Raw genomic sequence first — 20,677 nt, 5'->3', positions numbered from 1 at the left:
GTAGCATGGTAACCCAAAAAACAAGTTCTTGGGCTAAAGAGATGAAGACACAGGGTACCTGGATAAAAGAGCCAAACTCTGAGGAGGAGTTTAGTATCCACCCTTTATATGACACAGATAACTTGATGATGTTGGTAGGAAGAGAGAGCGACCCGGATGTCTAGTCCAAGCATGACAGCAGGCAAAACAGGAGCAGATATGTACTCAGGACTTGCGGGATAGAGCTGGAAATAACATGTTAGGCTGACGAGTGCTACTACGGCCCGGAGAGTAAGTATGAGAAAAGGATGACTCGACCCATACAGGTAAAGCCAATTTCAATGGTAGTACAAGGTTAACATCTGGTTCACGGGCTATCTTCATGCCCATGTACGATTACTACCCTCCCATTTAACACCCTAGGTAAGCTAGTTACCTGTCACTGCTCCCAGTGTGACTAACACTTTGGCAAGCTCATGATGACTGCAGGCCTATTAGTGTGCCAGAGGATAGTTTATATGCGTGTCAGACACCATGCCTGAAGCTTGTTGCTTTTTAGCATGATTCCCGGTGGTGGTAAAATCCTATGTTTGAACCTCAGTTGTTACAGTGTCTATGTTCAGGACTCAAAGAAAAAAATGGAATGTTGTATATGCCGACGTTTCTCGCGCGCCTGACTATGCTATAGCAAATTGGGCTAAGGAAACCAGATAGGCTTTTGGAGGCAAAGCTTCTCACACACTTGCAGGATTTGTAGCTTTCTCAGCTTATTGAGGTCCCTAAGTATATATATACAAGAGTGTATTGGAAAGCGTTCTTTTTCTTGCTTCTAGATAAAGAAGACGTGGTGAGTGATTATAAAACAGACATCATTAGTTGAGCTTAATAAAATGCAAGCTAGATCCTAATTGTGATGAATATGAAAACGGTTAGCATCTAAACACTGCTATGTAATAGTTTTAAATACGCATTTTTGTTTTTATTCTATAGTCTATCATATAGTTTATTATTCTATAATCTATAGTCTCTTTAACCTAGGTTTACGCATGCTCGCTTGTAAAAGCTGAAAAATATTTGGGCAAACCAAATATTAAACCGATACTGCCGCAAAATGTATCCCTATTATGAATAAAAGTCAATACCAAGTAATTAATTGATAATATCGTTGACATTATCAATAAACATTACAAAGAGCAACAGTAAATGAAATCTTTTGAACAAATAAAAGTCGGAACATATTACAAGGATTGAAAGTGTAACTGACGGTGGTTTCTGCAACACTAAAACCGATTTTTTCAGTAACTAATGGAATATGCAAATATTAGTTTGAGCATTCATAACAAGACCATGGAAAACATAGAAAGATGGTAGGCCCTATCTGCCTTTGCTAATATCTCCATACAACAATGTGTAGTCTTAACAGCATGAATAGAACAATCACCGGAGGTACACTTGAAATCGGACAACACCTATTGCAAAACAGTCAAACTGCAAAAACTGCATATTTCAAAAAATGCATCGTCACAATGAAAATAAGAGACTTCAAAAAGCTACAGTATTCAAGGCCGAAAAACATACATTTTTGTAAACTTGAAATAGAGCAACTCGTGTGCAACTTCAAGACTCCTCTGGAATAAAAGGGCCTCAAGTATGTAATTTAAACATGCTATTTCAAAAGAGCAGAGACAAAATTAGCACGTAATAAATTTATCCAAAACCCTTTCTTGTCAACATATTTTGAATTTAGGACAAAACTTACAAGAAAGCCTTGTGTATGAATCACCTAGTGAAGAAAACGCCATGTCGCCCAGCAATATTTACTTTTGCCCAATTGGACGAACAAGCTCATGCTTGCAGACGATTGGATGAACGGTTTGGCGATGAAACCTACGAACCAAGGCGTTTAAAATGTCGGCACACGTTGTTTCCGGTTTTCTGCATCGTATTTATTGCCACGACCTTTCGTGAAATTTGTGCTAGACAGTGATAAAAATACAATTTAGTTTCGCTATACAATTGTTGAAAAAACTATTTTGTGGGAAAGCCAGCAAATCCAATCAATTTCTCACAATTTTGTTTCTAAATGTTTTCCTTTTCATTGAAAATCACGACTGCAAAATGTCTATCACGAATGCAAAACTTTAAGCATGTTAGTCTAGCTCAAAATTGCCTTGTTTTTTAAAGAAATTGTTTTGCAATTATTTTGCATTCACACATAGATTAGTATTTATTATATTTTTGACGATGCTTAGTTTGTGTACTTTTGATTAGGTTGTGTGAACTAGTTTGATTAGGGAAACAGTCCCAACATCGACAAGTCCGAACCTAGACAAGTCCCAATCTCGACAGAGGTTGGTCCGAATCTAGACAAAGGTTGGTCCGAACATCGACAAAGGCTGATGCAGTTTTACAATAATTTAATCTTCAACAAATGATGAATGTCTTTTTGCAGTTCTATCCTCACTTCAAAAAATAAAAACCAAAGCTACTCACTGAAGTTTAGTCTTCAAATAAAACATTTTGCTAGCATAACAGTCAACCATATTTATGATTGTTACTTGTTTTAGCATTCGTTCTATATATAGGTTGGGCAAAATATTGTTAGGCCTACATAAGCTGGGGAGTGCTGCATCAAATGGATAACAATATATTTTTGCGCAAATAAATCTTTTACATATAAATCGCTCATTTACTATGAAAATAGTAGATGGTAAAATAGTAAAACTGCTGTCGAGATTGGACCAACCGTTGTCGATATACAAACTCGTCGAGTTTCAAACCAGTCGAGGTTCGGACTATAAACCGTTTGATTACTATTGGTTCAGACACTATTGAAAGTGCTGACCTATAAGCAATACCAATATTTACCAGTAAAGAACACATCTTTATTTATATAAGTCTACCACTTTAATATGCAATTGACACAGTTCTATCACAAGTTTTAATAGTGGCAGAAGATTAAAGATAGCAAATTGTTTGTGATAGGGTTTCTTGTTAAGGTTTAGTTTGGTTGAAGATTATATTGTTAGTAGTTTAGTAGTTGTTAGCATTTTAATGTTTTATTCTTTTAAAAGTTTATTCACAGGGCACCACAATAATAACGAAACGAAAGTATTACAAACAGAAAGTATACAACAGTGTTGACCAACAAATGGGATTTAAGATGAACTTACATACATCTTATCAACATCCCTTTTACTTTGCATTAAAAAAACAGGGATTAAAAAACAACAGATTCTGAGAACAGTATAACAACAACACAAATTCAGTGTAGGGAAACCATCCGTTTCCACAGCCATAGTCAAAACTGATGCACATAATGTATATCTAAGAGTGCTGTTTAGCAGACACTGTCTATATATGTCTGATTCTAGTACATCTCACACTCTCTGAACTTGAGAGGTAGTTTGATAGATTGGGAGCTATACTTGGAAACAGTTACAGGCTTTCTGGCATGCTGGCTAGAGTTCTTATGTTGATCATCATCATAAGCTGTTTCATATATGGGAGATGCTGGAACATTCTCTGGTGTATTGATGGTGTCTCCCTGCGCCACTGGCAACTGATCATAAGAATTTAGTGTGACATCAGATTTACTTAGCAGATTAGTGTTGTTGTCTACTGTGAGTGGTCTCAAGTCTACTCTATTTCTTCTTACAGTGCTTTGGGTTTGGTAATTGGCTATAAGATATGATCTATCTGACAGCCGATCTACCACTTTAATTTGCTGCCACTTGATATTTTGTGACTGAAAGTTTCTCAGCGGCACAAGACTTCCTATGGAAAAGCTGGGCAGGTCTCATGCCGATTTTTTGTAGTGCTTTTGGATATCTAACTTCCTTCTGACTTTTTGCTGTAAGACACTAGTCTGAGTAGCACCATCCGTTGGTAGAATTGACCTGGTAGCATGACCAAACATTCTCTGAGTAGGTGATGTGTCTATTCCCACAGTTGGGGTATTACGGTATTCTAAGAAAGCCAAGTATGGATCCTCTGCTTGTCTCATAAGCCATAATCTTAACCGCTGCTTCTGCTTTCCCATTAGACTGCTGATGCTGGAGAGGAGGGTGTATGTGCAAATCCCCAATATCTGCTAAACTCTGCAAACTCTGTAGGTGTGAACTGCATACCGTTATCAGATTGTAGCTGATGTGGGATTCCATGTCTTGCGAATGTCTTCTTACAAGCTTTGATGATTGTTCTAGATTGTAAATCTTTAAGAATCTCACATTCAAAGAAATCAGAGTAATAATCCACCAGGATTAGATAGTCTTTGTTCTTGCGAGTCCGTATGTCCACACCAACTTTGCTCCAGGCTTTATTGAGTATGTCATGACTGCGGAGAGATCTACACATGTATTGATTTACAAAACTGTCATGTTTTGAGATACTTAGTACATCATACAGACAATTTTTTGCGACAATTATTAGAGACATTTTTTTCTCAAATTGTATGTAGTTTGTCACAAGATTGTATGTTCAGATGGTCGTTAGTCGAGGTGTGGCTGTACGCTAACTCGGATAAAATCAGTTCATCAAGTGTTCGCTTGACATGCCGCTGCAGATTTTTGGTCGTGGTTTTGCTAAGTTTTACTTTGGGTCGATTTGTGTTCATTCTAATATTATAGTACGCTAATCCTTGCATCTTAGGAAAACTTCATGAACTTCAGCATCATTTAAAACCTTTGACTTGAAGTAATTATTGAATAGTAGTTCAGAGGTGGGATTAAATCTCTATGTATGTGATGGTGTTTTCACATTTGTTTGAAATATGTATTACAGTTTGTAGAATGCTGACCAGTGAGATAACCATTTGAGGCTACAATGAGTCACTGTACTAACTGCTGCCGTTCTAAACAACATATCTCAGTTATAAATGCTGTCATACAAGGGGGTAGTGCTCAGCAAGCTCAATCATATATTGCAACATGTCACAATGCTTTCAAAGGGTTTGACATCGATGGCAGGAATATCCTTCATGTCGCTGCTGTAACAGGTGGGTTTTGCATTTGTGTTGACCATTTGTTTGTTAGCTACTTTTAAGATAAACCAAGGTAGTAGTACAAGCTCTGTACACTAGTCAGTAGTTAGGAGTACAAACTCTGTACACTACTCAATGGTTAGGAATACAAACTCTGTACACTAGTCAGTAGTTTCCAGTACAAGCTCTGTACACTAGTCATTAGTTTGCAGTACAAGCTCGGTACGCTAGTCAGTTATTAAGAGTACAAGTTCTGTACACTAGTCAGTAGTTAGTTGTACAAGCTCTGTACACTAGTCAGTAGTTAGTGGTACAAGCTCTGTACACTAGTCAGTAGTTAGTGGTACAAGCTCTGTTCACTAGTCAGTGGTTAGGAGTACAAACTCTGCTCACTAGTCAGTAGTTAGGAGTACAAGCTCTGTACACTAGTCAGTAGTTAGGAGTACAAGCTCTGTACACTAGTCAGTAATTGGGAGTACAAGATCTGTACACTAGTCAGTAATTAGGAGTACAAGCTCTGTATACTAGTCAGTAGTTAGGAGTACAAGTTCTGTACATTAGTCAGTAGTCGGTAGTACACACTCTGTACACTAGTCAGTAGTTAGGAGTACAAGCTCTGTACACTAGTCAGTAATTGGGAGGACAAGATCTGTACACTAGTCAGTAGTTAGTAGTACAAATTTTGCATGCTACTCAGGAGTTAGGATTACAAGCTCTGTATACTAGACAGTAGGTAGGAGTACAGGCTCTGTACGCTACTTATTAGTTAGCAGTGCAAGATTTGCACATTAGTCAGTAGTGGAGAGTACAAGCTCTACATATAAAGTATGCCTATATCCAAGTCTCCATATTCCTTGTGCCCTAGATCACATAGCTTACCTTGCCTCTAAACCAGTTTAGTTCATGTAAAATTGCATATATGTGGTGCTGACCCAGGAAACTATGAGTTGCTCACGTGGCTGCTGTCTAAGGCCAAGAAATTGTTGAAGAATAAAGATAAGGAATCAGGATGGACCGCATTACATAAAGCCATATTTTATGGACAGATCGCATCTGCTGTCCTGTTAATAAAGGTGGGCATTGATCCATTTTGGTTACACCTGAACTTCTCACAGATCTCAGATCACGTCATGCTCAAATGAGTTGAAACACAGAAATCAAAAGATCGCTGCTTATGTGTCTATACAAACCTGCATTCTGTGTTCGCTAGAAGTTCAACAAAGAAATACTAAGACTTTTATGTTCTACTGTCGGTTTATGTCTGTAGAATGGCGCTTGTCTGACCGTGAAGGATAATGAAGGTCATACTCCTATAGATTTGTGTACAAAAGATCACATCTACCTGCCATTTGTACAGACTAACAAGGAGATTGGTGAGCGGATGCATATAAGAGATTTTTAGTTGCTATAATTTATAGAAATGTTAAAGGTTGAGGCTGACAAGCCCATCCAGTAGTTTAAAACTGAAGATATGATTCAGATTAAATGATTCGACATAATTGGCTTTTCATTTTCTAGCTTGAATCTCAAGTTCTCAGCCAATTATAAAGGCTTACTATACTACTTAGTAAAAGATTACAATACTGTAGTCCATCATTTTCCGACGTTAATCAGGACTGGCGATTCTCTCTACCAAAAGTTGAAATCGGCGATATGAAGTGGAAACTAATAAACTCGCATCTTATAAAATCACTCTTTCACTTTTTTCGTATCATTTTTTGACATCATTTTCTTAAGTTCATTAGACACTTTTGAGGGTCGAGAGTGAGTCATAATGAAAAGTGTAACAAGCACTTTGCACTTTACATACATGTTACATACTTCATGAAGTATGTAACAAGAAAACAGCTCGCCCTGACGTCTGTTATAACAGCTCACCCTGACCCTGATGCTCACCAATGGATCTCACTATGCAAGAGTATGAGAGAGATTTATGTACTTTATTTTTATTTTGTAATAAATATTTTTTGCCCGTGAAGTAGCGAATCCACTAAAGCTGATTTGCGAATTAGCAAGAGATTACTATACATGGGAATTATAGGATTTAATGAGTTGAGTCTAACACCAGAGATACTCTATAGTATTTCTCCTATAAAGCTGAGGAAGATAATGATATTAAAAATATCACAGAGTTATACTAACTGATTACTGAGTATTAAATGACTGCCTAAAAATTTTTCAAGATTGTTATATTCAGCAATTTGTGTTAAGGCATTGAGGTCTGTCAAATTTTTTGTTTGTTCTCCCTAAGGTTTCAAGTTTTTGTGTCTAACTTCTTCAAAGTGGACCAATTTAAAATATCGATGCATACTTCTAGGAGTTTGTTTTTAACCTATTTGTGCTACATGCATTTTTTGGTAAATGACTTGGTAGTAGATAACAGACCATCTATATATACACGTGTACTAAATAGTAGTCATGTGTAAGTTGGACTTTCATATCTCTATGTTAATGCTAGCTGTGCTACCCGGCGTTGCCCGGCTATTAAAATCAGCTCATAAACAATGAGAGGTAATGAGAGTTGCCTGTCACTTGTTATTAGCCTGGCATATTTCCAATGGATAATTTGAGTAAGCTTACTAATAAGAGCTACCAGCTTTTCATCAAGTTACGTCGTAACTTTGCGTCGTGACCGAAAGCGGTAGCCTAGTTGCTCCCATATAGCGACGTATATTGCTCAGTGAATCTACCCAGCTCGCGTGGTTTAATTAGTACGGTGTCGTACTGGCAAACGGGAGGTACCGAGAGCAAACCTTCTGTTTTACGGATTCTTTATTCCAAGATTTTACTAGCTATAGATGGACATATACAACGATAGACGACCGACATTGAGAAATATATAGATAAAGGAAGTTACTGATATTTGACAATAAAAACAATAAAAACATGTAGCTATGGAATCTAGGAATCTATGGAATCTAGGAGACGTAATAGACTAGACACATATCAATCTTGGTTTGTGTAATCATAGGTCATCAAGGAGTGTGTGTTGAATACGACTCCATCGCTCCAATTTGTGTTTGCACTCTGTTTCATTACGATATCTCATGCGTTACTCTTATGTGTGAATAAGGCATGATATAATTACTGCAAATACTTCTAGATATCTGTGAGATTGACCAGCAGTTTGCAAATTTGAAATAAATTGTTGTACCAGCCACCGAGTTGTCTTTTGACTCTCTATTAACTAGACCAATGACAAATTTTGCTTCTCTATGGTACAAAGGCTAGCTTCCGTGTATTTTTCAAAGTCAATTCACTCTCACTCATGATAACTACTGATCCCTCAGGTGAGTATAATGTTTATACATGGGGAGACAATTCCAGTTATGCTTTGGGCCATGGAAAAGAATCACAACGCCAGTCACCAGAAGTGATAGAGACGTTCAGGAGAAAGAGAATTACTATTAAGCAGGTAACTTTTGCTTTTTATGGCCCTGATTTTTTATTTTATCTTCTGCAAGTAAGCTACCTTGTGCAAGGTCTGTAATTAATCCAATGACTACAGTTTGAGACATCAAAAGGTTTCAGTTCTTAAGCGGCGATGACCATGGCTAGTGTACCAGATCATGGAACTTTTAAGGTCAAGTGTTTTTTTAGCTAAATTGGCAACAGGTAGTACCTGGTAGCAAATTTTCTTGAGTATGTTGGGCAGTGCCTGTTGGGGAAGGTTGTTGTTATGCAGCCATTGATTGTGATTCTCTGGAAGTATCACATTTGTGCTTCCGTAATGCGGGAGTTCCTTGTTTTGGTTTGAAACGCAATCATCTCTTTTTATATAAGCAGGCCAGGAGCTTAACTTGTTCGCTTTTCTTTTAAGGCTAAACAAATCTTCACCACAACATCCATGTGTATAATAAGTCTCATTTCAATGTGTTACAATTGGCTGTAAAGTTTGCTGTTTCCATTTATGAGTCAGTAGGATGCTTGGAGTGAGTCATATGATCTACCAAATTTATCAGAAAGCGTGAACCTTTAGGACTGTAGTGGTCTTACACCATGATGTAGAATACAGTTCCGACTAGACCAGAGGTCTGCAACCTTTTCCACTCAAAGAGCCATTTGGACCCGTTTCCAACAGGAAAGAACGCAGTGGGAGCCACAAACCCCTTTTGATATTTTAAATTTTTAAAAAATAACTACTACATGTAACGTTTTTGTTTAGCTTTTAATGCTTTCATACCATGTTTACACCTTAAAACGAAAAGGTGTGGCATGTATAATAATATAACTGTTGAGAAAACAAAATTAAACTTTTGCAAGGAACAATAAAATAGCGTAACGTGAAAATAATACGTTGTTTTTAAGGTTACTTTTAAGAAAAATTGCAACTTCATGTTTAATTCAGTCCTTTTAACAAAACAATTGCAAAAGTTGACAATAAGACTTTTGTTTGCAAATTTCTCATCACATATTAAGCAAACTGGTTAACCAGTCTCATCAGCAGTGAAAGCAAACAAATCAGCCCACGTAAGATGAAATGTTCTATTTTCATCTGTCTAATTTCTTTTCTTAGTATTCACCATAGTTTGCCTACCTGGGGTAAAAAAATTCAAGGAGTGTCATGCCGGCTGGTTTAATTTTGGTGGTTTTATTAGCCCATAAATAATGACGCATAGCAAGCAACAATGTTTAATTTATCACCATAATTACAATTTTTTGAATTATGTTACAAAATCTAGTGATAAAACATCTATATTTTTTATTAATTGCTTGGCATAATTATAGTGAAAAAAGACAACAATCCAAAGTCAGAGGGAGCCGCAGGGAGGGAGTGAAAGAGTCGTATGCGGCTGCGAAGCCGCAGGTTGCAGACCCCTGAACTAGACCAGTGTCTGTACAGTATTCGTGAGAGTTCTAGCTTATAGATTGATTAACCATGAACTCTTCTCTCAGGTTATAGCGTTGGCTGAGCCTTCGAAAGGTTACATTCACATATAAGTTTTCTAAAGGAGTACTTAGCACTCGTCTAGACTGGTCTAGTTTATGACTCGACTACAATCATATTACTAGTCAATTTACAGCAATCAATTTACTAGTCTAGATTATGTATTACAGCAGGCTTAGTGTAAGGTTTGTATCGGTGAAGGTCATTGCAGTTTTCTGAATTAATAACTTTTGTTCTTGCATTTGCATTACGTGAATGGTAGGTATGAGTTGTTAACGATAGAAGACAACTGCACAAACTGTATTATCCAATACTTTCAGATTTATTAGTAGTCCAATGCAACTGTAGTTACTCTCAAATAGCTTGTTAATAGAGTCCTCTTAAAACTTATGACTAAGGTGTGATGTAGACGGGATATAGCAGGTATATACAGGATATAACATATATATGGTATATGTATAAAGTAATGGAAAAGAAGTGCGTGCGCATGTGTACTCGTCTCCATTAATTTATAGATATACTGTATATACTATTGAAGTAATATATATATATTATTATATATATGTATTATTGAAGTAAATAATTATCTAAAGGATAATTACTTAAGTAAAGCTAATAAAGAGTGCCCAACACAAAGTATGGAGCTAACTCTATAAATACTTTAAAGAAAAGTGTGTACTTAGCTTGGAGATACTGTTAGTTTTAAGGCTGATGAGGGAAAAGTCTTCAAGAATGCAGTCTTTTCTGTCATCAGACTGATGAGGAGAATGCTGCACCCTTAAAACTTACAGTATCTCAAAGCTCTTTACAATCTACAAATATATAGTCTAAATAATAGTTTGTTCTTCTATATATATGTATATATTTCTCAAAGTTTGTGTGTCTGTGCGTGTCTGTGTATGTCGAGCTATAGCTATTAAAATCATGGATTAAAAGCTCGCAGCTTGCTCTATTTGAACTCACAGTGGTTACAAATGCAGTCTTCCAATCCACACACTTAACCACTGACCTATACAGACCTTTTGAATGTGTTGCACTTATCATATAGTGTATATTATACGCACACACATACGGTACAAAAGTGCATCTCAAATTTGCACTATTGATTATCAACTAATATTACCTTTTGCATTGGTTATTTTTGAAATTGTTGAAAAATTAATTTTTTGCTACCATTACTCATTTTTTTAATTTGAAGTTTTTGAATGTGCTGTTTTAAGTTCAAATGTGGGTTACACTTCTATTTTCGGTTTTTCGTAAGGTTTGATTGCTAAATCGGTAGAGGGAAATATTTTTTGCGTGAAAACTTGTATTATCTCGAGTAGGAATAGAATTTACATTCTCTCTCCATTCGGTCAGACAGAGTACCAGACAAAGACAGTCCGATATCTCATTTTTACATTTGTACTAGTATCGAGAGGTACCAGTATCGTCGTATTCATAGCTTTGATGGATAGCGTCTGCTGGGACAGCACCCATTTTTATACACACACACTTCTATGCACAAATTGTTTTCATTAATTCAACATATTCAGAATTTTTATTTTGTTTTCTCAGTTCGTATTAATTGTATCATTACCGAATCACCTTTTATTGTAATCGTAGCAAAACAGACCTAATTTAAATACTACTTGCTAATTATTTCACATTTACATTTAAACACTTTTATAGTTTTATGTTGTTTCGTAATTTATTTGACCTGCACAAAACATTTTTCTCATGATATGTAGTTTGAAAGTTACAGTTGTTTGACAGGGTTTGAAAACCTTTACAGCTGTTTTATTTTTTCTCTGAATGATTTCAACTGCACAAAACACTTTTCTCATGATATGAAGTTTGAAAGCTAAAGTGGTAACTGTTGGTATAATTATGTTAAATAAAAATAAATTTTCTGTACGAAAACTTTTATTACCCGGGCAACACTGGGCATTCAACTAGTATGTATATATAAGAACAAATGTTGCAAGTATATATATATATATATATATATATATATATTTATATGTATATATATATATCAGATTATATGAGAGATGTACCTCTGTAGTATTCAGGCTCTTCTACAAGTCCTGTGTTTTATTGTCAGTTTTACTGGCTAGTCACTCAGTTTGTACCCGTCTTACAAACTTTAGCTTCATAATAGTAAAATCCCATTAATGATAATTTTCCTACTAGTCATGATAAGTCATATTGGCAGCGGCTTGGAGATTATACCAATCAAACTGTAACACTGACTGTCAGACCTGCTTTCTTATGATTGCATCTTCTGTAATTTAAAGCATACTCTTTGGCAATAGATTTCTCATGCTGTTTCACAGATTTTCACTGTTTCAATGTGGAGATTTTCATTGTTTCAATGAAGTCAAATGATCTTCCGTATTAAAGTTTTGCTAATAATGGATAGGGTCGTAGTGTTATCATTTGATTTCAACACCTTGATGATTAAAAATCATCTTTAACTTTATTTGATGAATTCCTCATCAATGGACAGACTTTGGTCCAAAATTCTTTACGTGAACAACATGTATGCAACTAAACAAAAAAGCTTGGGAACACTCCGGGTTATTAAAACAAGTGGTAATAAAGATAAGACAATTCCCAAAATGTTGTACAGTATTCGAATGTCAAATGGATAACTTGACATAACTCCATCGGGTAAGCATTTAATAAATTATACTGCATGTTGAGTTATTAGTACTTGTGCTCCACTCTCTGATTGTAGTCTGAGTTGTGTTTGATAGGTAGTGATGAGCAGGTATCATTCTGTATACCTTACAACTACTGGAACTGTCTATACTTGTGGACATGGAAGAGGAGGCAGACTCGGGCTTGGGCATGAAGAGCCAACATTAGTGAGTTCTAACCTGTTTAGTACATTGGCGCTTTACACTACTCCCTCACTGCCCTAATCTGTGAAGATCGTAGGCTTTACCCATTTCGGGCTAAATACATGACATCTGGAAACTGTTTTAGCTAAAGATACAGGTGAAAAAAAGTCCTTCCGGGATATCATATATACTCATGTATAAGTCTGGTTTCTTGAATACGATTTTAAATCCAAATTTTGGGGGTCGACTTACACATAAGTAATGTTTATATGTACATGTTGCTGACGAGTTAAATAAAAGCTTTTTCAGAATTATGAAATATGCAAAAGAGTATTTTGGCAAGATTCCTGTTTTGAACGAGGCAACAAACTATGAATTTCGTGTTTACCAGTATAGCTTCAGTTCCATGAGTTATACTCAGATACCATCAACATTCAGAGCCCTTTACATCTCTTAGTTTTGTTTTAGCAACCTTACCTCGTCAAGTTGCCACAAACTTTGCAAGCAACTGCGGGTGGGGCAGGCGACACCCTTTCCGATTTGAGCATGTCCACAGTCAAAATTGAGTCTATAGCAGCTGGATGGGACCATACAATATTACTTGGTATGCAGGGTTAAATCCTGAATTGCTTGATCATGTTCTCTTAACCCTCTTGCCATCACCAATTAAACTGCATTTCACATTTAAAGTGCGGTTTATTTCCTGAAGGTCTAATATTTATTCTAATGCGCCTAGTTTATTTATAAATGGCGAGATAAGCCTAATTTACTATGCTAAAAATGGATGGTACCTTGAAAATATAGTTAAATTCGGTCAAACCCCTACTTATATATACCTTTAACATAGTATTTTCTAATATACGACAAAATTCTTACAACTACTCGATTTCACACCTTATGTAATTTCCAATACACGATGCATTGTGCATTTTTTGTTTTAAATTTGAATATTTTTACATACGTTTCAGAAATAAATACATATTTACGACACTACAGGACTAGTTGAAGTTTGACTTTATGCCTAGAATATGTCATTTTCAGTGTGTAATGTGTCAATTCCCTTGTTTGAGATTATATTTTGGTATCTTTCAATTTACATTGAAATATAGCATATTAAAAGCTAGTATTATATTGCCGTAATTGCTGATTTTCATTGACTGACGCCAACTCATGAGCTTTTTAATAAAACTGTGTAGTTATGAGTTTGTGGATAAATACATGCGCATAGTTACACCGTCCATTCCTCATTCATGTCATATTGCAGTGTCATTTTACAGGAGCCAATGGACGAGCATACAGCTTTGGTGACAATAAGTACAAGCAACTGGGCATCTCTCCGGAACCGCTAGGAAGTATTACTGAACCAAGAATGGCTAGTATTGTCGGCTGCTTATAACTCTTGACTGTTCCATAACTCTTTACTGTTCTGTAACTCTTTACTGCTTTAATCTACATGTAGTTTCAATCAGTCACAACCAGGTGAAGCGAGGTTGTAAATTATTTTCCTTTTTCTAGGTAAACTTTAAAGTTTTAGCTAAAGGTCCACCTATCAAACACATAGCCGCCGCAAGGTTTCATACCCTTTTGGCAACAGAGTCCACAGTCTATGCTATGGGTCTCAATGCAGGCCAGCTTGGCCATCCCAAAGGAGATACGCATATTCCGGTTGGTCAAAGTTCAAGGCTTAATATTAACATTGCTTTGTCGAGATTTCCCTACATGCATCCTGTGGTCATTAGAGTAGTATGGTATTAGTATGTCATCTACTGTTTGCCAGTCTGCTGCTGAATAAACTTCGCACTTTTGCTTATATTGCAGTGATTTTGTTCATGATTATGCAATGCAACCATTGCAATCAAATTTGTTGTGAAAAATTAATAGACAACCCACCTATTTCCATTATCAATTTGTCATGGAAGGATTTGTTCACGTTGTGGTCATTACATTGGCATTATATAATGTTTGGCGTACCATTTTCCTTTAAAAAGAATATCGTGGAAAGCACAACATGTGGACAGACTAGTCATATAAGCAAACTACAAATGAGAAATATGCATTAGCAGAAAAATTACTGTATAATGTACTATTGACCAGTTGGCTGTCACAGCCTGTTTTTGTCCATGAAAGGTAGAATTCTGCTGATTGTTAGTGGTAAGTTCAGTACAAAACAAGACTCGTTATCTACACACGTACTGTTTCTGTAGGCAATTTTTAGTTGCAAAATCACTCATAAAATTGACTAGTGTGGGTAACATTTCAAACTACAAGGGAGCCAAATTGGACCATACACATATTTTCTAGGTGCTGATAGCAGATAAATAAATCAAGCAGTTTATTTCACATTTTTATAACGATTTTATACCTTATAGCCAAGTCAAGTGACAAGTGTCAGCAACCAGACTGACAGCAGGGTGCATCTCATGGCATGCTCTGATGCGTGCTCTGTCATTGTCATGTCTGGGGAAAGGAGGGAAGGCTTCTACATTCTTTATAAGTACACTACACGCTTTATAAACTTTAGGTAAGAGCTGGTTTGCTAGAATCTTCTCTTGTTATTTCGCTAGCGGTTTGTATTCTAGCTGTCTTCAAAGACTGGTTATTGTTTGTTGCAGGGGTGCTAAGTTTGACCATCGCATTCGTAGGCTATGCGTTTCCGGAGGTCAGGTAGATCATACAACCATATCTAAATCAATCAATGAAATCAATCAATCAGACTGCAATCAGCCTTTGCGAGTTTTCTGGATAAACCCTATTGGCCAGGTTAGTTGCTTTCAACATCGTTATCTGATTGCATTAGTTTTTTTCTTTTTATCTAAGAATTTAAATTTTTCCGGTGTTAATGGTTTAGTATTCTCAATGTTGTTTGTTTACTAGCCTTTTACAAGGACGGCTTACTCAGAAATTGAATCGTAATTTCTGAAGTGTCCATTTTTCTGGCAAAGCAAATAAAGTTGGTAAGGAGTGGCTACATAGGTATGAACAAGGAACACAAAAAACAAAATAATGTCATTTCAGCTAAATCTTTTTTATATTGTTTTGTCTCTCCAGTTGCTGCATTCTGAATCCTTATTAAATCAACCGCATGGCAAGAGATGATAATGCTGTCATTAATAATAAGTTGTCCAATCAGGCACAAGTTTCTGTTGCCCTGGTCCAACAAAATTGAGCGTGACTTAACTCATTTGGTTGGGGCTTTGTGGCTTTGGCTGTTTTTAAGAACCCATGTTTCCAACATAAGAAATGTTGGTTCATTTGCTGTGTGTATGTCTGTGTGTGTGTCTGTATGTCTGTCGGTATTTCTGTGTGTATGTCTGTGTATGTATGTGTGTATGTCTGTCTGTATGTCTGTGTGTGTGTGTCTGTATGTCTGTCGGTATGTCTGTGTGTATGTCTGTGTGTATGTCTGTATGCATGTGTGTATGTCTGTGTGTATGTCTGTGTGTATGTCTGTATGTCTGTCTGTATGTCTGTGTGTGTATGTCTGTGTGTATGTCTGTCTGTATGTATGTGTGTATGTCTGTGTGTGTGTGTAGGTCAATGTGTGTATGTCTGTGTGTGTCTGTGTGTATGTGTGTGTGTGTGTGTGTGTAGGTCTGTTTGTATGTCTGTGTGTGTCTGTGTGTTTGTATGTCTGTGTGTATGTCTGTGTGTATGTATGTGTGTATGTCTGTGTGTTTGTCTGTGTGTAAGTCTGTCTGTGTGTATGTCTGTGTGTATGTCTGTGCGTATGTCTGTGCGTATGTCTGTCTGTGTGTGTATCTGTGTGTATGTCTGTCTGTGTGTATGTCTGTGTGTATGTCTTTGTGTATGTCTGTCTATATGTCTGTGTGTATGTCTGTGTGTATGTCTGTGTGTATGTCTGAATGTATGTCTGTGTGTATGTCTGTGTGTGTGTGTGCGTGCGTGTGTGTGTGTGTGTCTGTGGGTATGTCTGTCTGTATGTCTGTGTGTATGTCTATGTGTATGTCTGTGTGTATGTCTGTGTGTATGTCTGTGTGCACATCTGTGTGTATGTCATGGTTTATTTAACTTAGCAGCTGAAGATACAGCTGGTATGCAGGCTTTTTATAGTAGTTTAATTTTTAATAATACTAATAGTTATCATCATAGTTTTATTTTAGTTTATTCGTTTTTTTACTATTTTCACTCTCAGTAAGTTCGCATACCCCTCGCCTTCCACAGTTTACACAAGTAGTAACTGTCAACGTTTAACATTCTAGGATTCAATGGTAAACAAGCTAATAGCTAAAACAGTTTTACTGACTCTTTATTGCCGTATCTGTGCATATTCAGTCAAACCCGTGCTCGTTATAGCTTAATCATAATATTTTCCAACATCTGACAAAATTTCAGCAGCGATTTGATTCTACACCCAAAGCAGTTTTCAATATACGAGCCTTGAGGTTTCTAGAAGCATCAAAGTTTGACAAGTTAACTTGAAATTAACTTGAAAGTTGAAGATGATAATAAAATATGTAAAGAGAATAAAATAATATAAGCTAAGTTAGTTATAATGTAGTAATAAGTTTAATAATATAAGTTTAAGTTAATTTAGTTTGAGATAGCTAAAGCTACATGCTATAGATATAGCTACATACTAGAGATAGCTACATGCCATATACACTGCTTCTACCTCCTTTAGCATCGTTTGGCCTCCACTTAGTTTGTGCATCTTTCGGTTACATTAACCATAGACACATGTCATTATTGATTATTGCTTCATTTGTTTTTTTTTTTACATATAATCATTGTTTTTACCCAGTTTTACATAGCGAGTTTGTTTTAATGTTATGTTTAATTATCCACTACATGTATATATCTAGTGGATAATTAAACTTTATTAATTATTTTAACGAAATTTCTCTGTTCAGTTGCTGTTGTGGACTGAAGATGGTATCCGAAGAGTTGTCTATCCTACATTGGGCAGACAACTCTCAATGCTTGATGTTAGCTCTAATCTCTCAGAGGTCTTGGTTACCACTGAGGAAGGTGGGGCATATGTACTGACAGCCTCTGAAAAGGCTTCGGTTCTACTGAAAGGTAAGTTTATGGCATGTATGCTCGAGCGGCAGAAAATCTCAGTTCATAATAACACTGAAAAGCCCACACTCTCTTAACAGCTACTTGTATCTACATTTTTATTCTTTGCTGAAACTGTTTTATTATTATGTGGTTTGACGCAACAGCTTACAGTCAAGTTAAAAAGTTAATCAGTTACAACTTACTGGCAATGTTGTACTCGTGTAGAGGTAATTTCGTGTTTGTTCTCCGTTGCGGCTTAACTTTACGATTGCATTTTGTCGCATGACTTTTAAGAATCTAAAACATTATTGGCATTATATGAGCTGGTACGACACGGCTGTAGGCAAAAAGGTCAGAGTGAGTGAAAGATTTCAGATAATAACTATAGTAAGAACGGTGTCTGTCTGGGGCCAGGGTTACAAGTTAACATAAAAGATTGCTATGAATGGGATTCGAACTCGCTATGTTTAGATTGTAGACTGACACTCTAACACCTGGGCTAATCAACCACCTTCCAGCATTTCAGAATATTTGTAGGTATACTTATTTTCTCTGTGTGTTATCGGTACACATGACGATCTTTCACAGTACACCGGACTGCAAGGGTACTAGTTGTACGAACTTAAGATAATCTTTCTCCGCTGTTGTAGTCGCAACCATTCTTAACATAAATGTTCATGGGATGCTGATTGTGAAGATTAAAGTGTTAAAGAAGAGATTGCTGAGTTGGCAGTTAATTGAACACTTGGTTTTAGAGATACAGGTCTGCATTTCAAGTGGTGTATAAGAACACAGTAGTTGAGCGGGCTTCGTGTTTCACATAGCGTCATGAATCCTTTTTCTTGATGTTATTAATCTCGCATGCTAGCTCTGCCATGTAATACCCATTTTTGTCAGTGGTTTTACATCAGTTGAGGGGGTTTGATAATGGCATGACGTCTAGTTCACTTTTCAGGCACGCTCAATCTTGTTTCCATGGGTAGCCTCATGTTATAGGCAAATATTAGGTGAACTATATGTTCTGTATAAATGGGAAAAATGTTGTATTTTTTATTTTCTAGAGCAATTGAAGTTTTCGTCATCCGTCCCAACCATAGACATGAAAATCAGAAGGATCGGGGGTGTGCACAGAGCTACGCAGTGCAGTATAGATCCAAAGTCTAGTAATTACGCCTTGCTTCAAGCTAAGGAATATACATGGTGAGTTTTACATATTTCGCATAAGGGGGTTGGGACGTTCTCACAATATGTAGACGAGTTTTGTTGCCAAGGAACTTTAGTAAAATATAACAGTAACAAATGTAACATAGTCATTTGGATAACTTGTTATTATATTCAGTGTTAACAGTACTGCATGTGCTGGTCACATGCTCTTAATAAGGTGAACACTTTGCAAGATGAGGCCCTCTAACAAAATTTATTTTTTGACTTCATTAAATGCTCAATGTTTGCTTCTCGTTCAACATATTTAACAGAAAGTATTCGAAAGTATAAGGACACTGTGTTGGCAATTTACGTAAGTGCAGAAGCGTATATCATTAATCGTTTGTTAGTCTATTTATATATATAAATATCTCAAAGTTTGTCATCTGTTCGCATGTCTGCCTGTCCAGCTATAGCTATTAAAATCTTGGAATAAAGAATCTGTATCGCAGAATACTTGATCTCGGAACCTCCCATTTTCCAGACAATATGCTAAACCATTGAGCTACGCGAGATTGATAGATACATGGGCGATATATGTCGCTATGGGAGTGAAAATATACATAGCGCTTTGCGTTATGACGCAACATCATTTTATGCTTGCTCTCACGGCTCCTATTAGTAAGTTTAGAAATACTAGCTTACTCAAATTAGCCATTGGCAATGTGCCAGGCTAATGGCGAGTGGCAGGTAACTACATTACCTCACACTGTTTATAAGCTGTTTTTTAATACCCGTGCAACATCGGGCATTCCGCTAATACTATAATAAAAGCAGCGTCCATTCGTCTGTTTGTCCCGATGGTTAGAGGTTGTGCTAAATTATTGTTTCATACGAAATTTTAACTCATGACATTTCGCTTATTAGCCCGAGAATCTAACCCACTTGCTTCAAACAATTGCCTTCAGGCATTTTTGAATAATTGTGCACATAGTTATACTCTGTACTTTGTTGGCTAAGCTGATAATCTCTCATGGCACACCAGCGTGCCAGGTATCTTCACTATACTAAAAGCCGTGTCCATCCATCCTTCTGTCTGTCCAAGTCATGCTAAGAGTGTTAGGAAGAAAGATTTCTCCGAACAGGAAGCGAATATTCGGGTTAACAGATGCAAAACCTAGCGTACTACTACCAACTGTGCCATGCATCCACTTTGCCATATTGTAGATTAATTGTGCATATAGTCATTACACATCATGATCTCCCACGGCGCATGTTGTGAGCGCCTAGCATCCTAGTAACAATAAAGGCAGTAAATATGTAGTTTACTAAATCCATAATTATCTGTGACTAAGTGCAAACCAATTATATTGTATGACTAGCTGAATGCCCGGCATCGCCCGAGTAATAAAAGTTTTTGCACAAAAAATTCATTTTTATTCAACATAACAGCAGTTACAACGCTAACTTTATATATATATATATATATATAAGTATAAAAGTTTGTCTTGTTTGAGGTTTACTGTTCAAATCTATAGTTTAGTGATTATCTGATGACTCAATGAACCATTGCAATCTAGGGGTGGTTTGTCAGGCCACTCTTTGTAACTTGATATACTTCAGGCTCTTAGACTATCTTGTATCTTACAGTACTTTTGCTGAAGTGCGGCCATCCAAGATGTCTGAGAATCTGTATGCTTTGCTCACAGAGGCTGATGAAATGGATGGGGTGGCTGATGTGATCTTGACGGTACGTTATCTGTGATGAGTGATTATTCATCCCTCAAGTTGCAAAAATCGTTACCAATATTATAAATTCCGTTAGTGCAGCTTCAA

At 36.6% G+C, this 20,677-nt stretch overlaps 1 protein-coding gene across 1 annotated transcript in view; it reads left to right on the top strand.

Annotated features, from left to right (window-relative positions):
• The first annotated feature begins 5 nt into the window (after positions 1-5).
• Positions 6-20,677, top strand: part of LOC137408055 (inhibitor of Bruton tyrosine kinase-like) — a 24,926-nt gene continuing 4,254 nt past the window's right edge. Inside the window, exons 1-13 of the mRNA XM_068094443.1 lie at positions 6-93; positions 5,897-6,033; positions 6,228-6,333; positions 8,251-8,375; positions 12,590-12,700; positions 13,145-13,280; positions 13,954-14,057; positions 14,192-14,341; positions 15,046-15,197; positions 15,289-15,436; positions 17,548-17,716; positions 18,760-18,898; positions 20,492-20,591. Coding sequence (XP_067950544.1) covers positions 6-93; positions 5,897-6,033; positions 6,228-6,333; positions 8,251-8,375; positions 12,590-12,700; positions 13,145-13,280; positions 13,954-14,057; positions 14,192-14,341; positions 15,046-15,197; positions 15,289-15,436; positions 17,548-17,716; positions 18,760-18,898; positions 20,492-20,591 — 1,665 coding nt within the window. The remainder of the gene's footprint in view (positions 94-5,896; positions 6,034-6,227; positions 6,334-8,250; positions 8,376-12,589; positions 12,701-13,144; positions 13,281-13,953; positions 14,058-14,191; positions 14,342-15,045; positions 15,198-15,288; positions 15,437-17,547; positions 17,717-18,759; positions 18,899-20,491; positions 20,592-20,677) is intronic.

This window comes from Watersipora subatra, chromosome 11, assembly GCF_963576615.1.
Source record: "Watersipora subatra chromosome 11, tzWatSuba1.1, whole genome shotgun sequence".
Taxonomy (NCBI): Eukaryota; Metazoa; Bryozoa; class Gymnolaemata; order Cheilostomatida; family Watersiporidae; genus Watersipora; species Watersipora subatra.
This window is presented reverse-complemented; position numbering and strand designations above follow the sequence as displayed.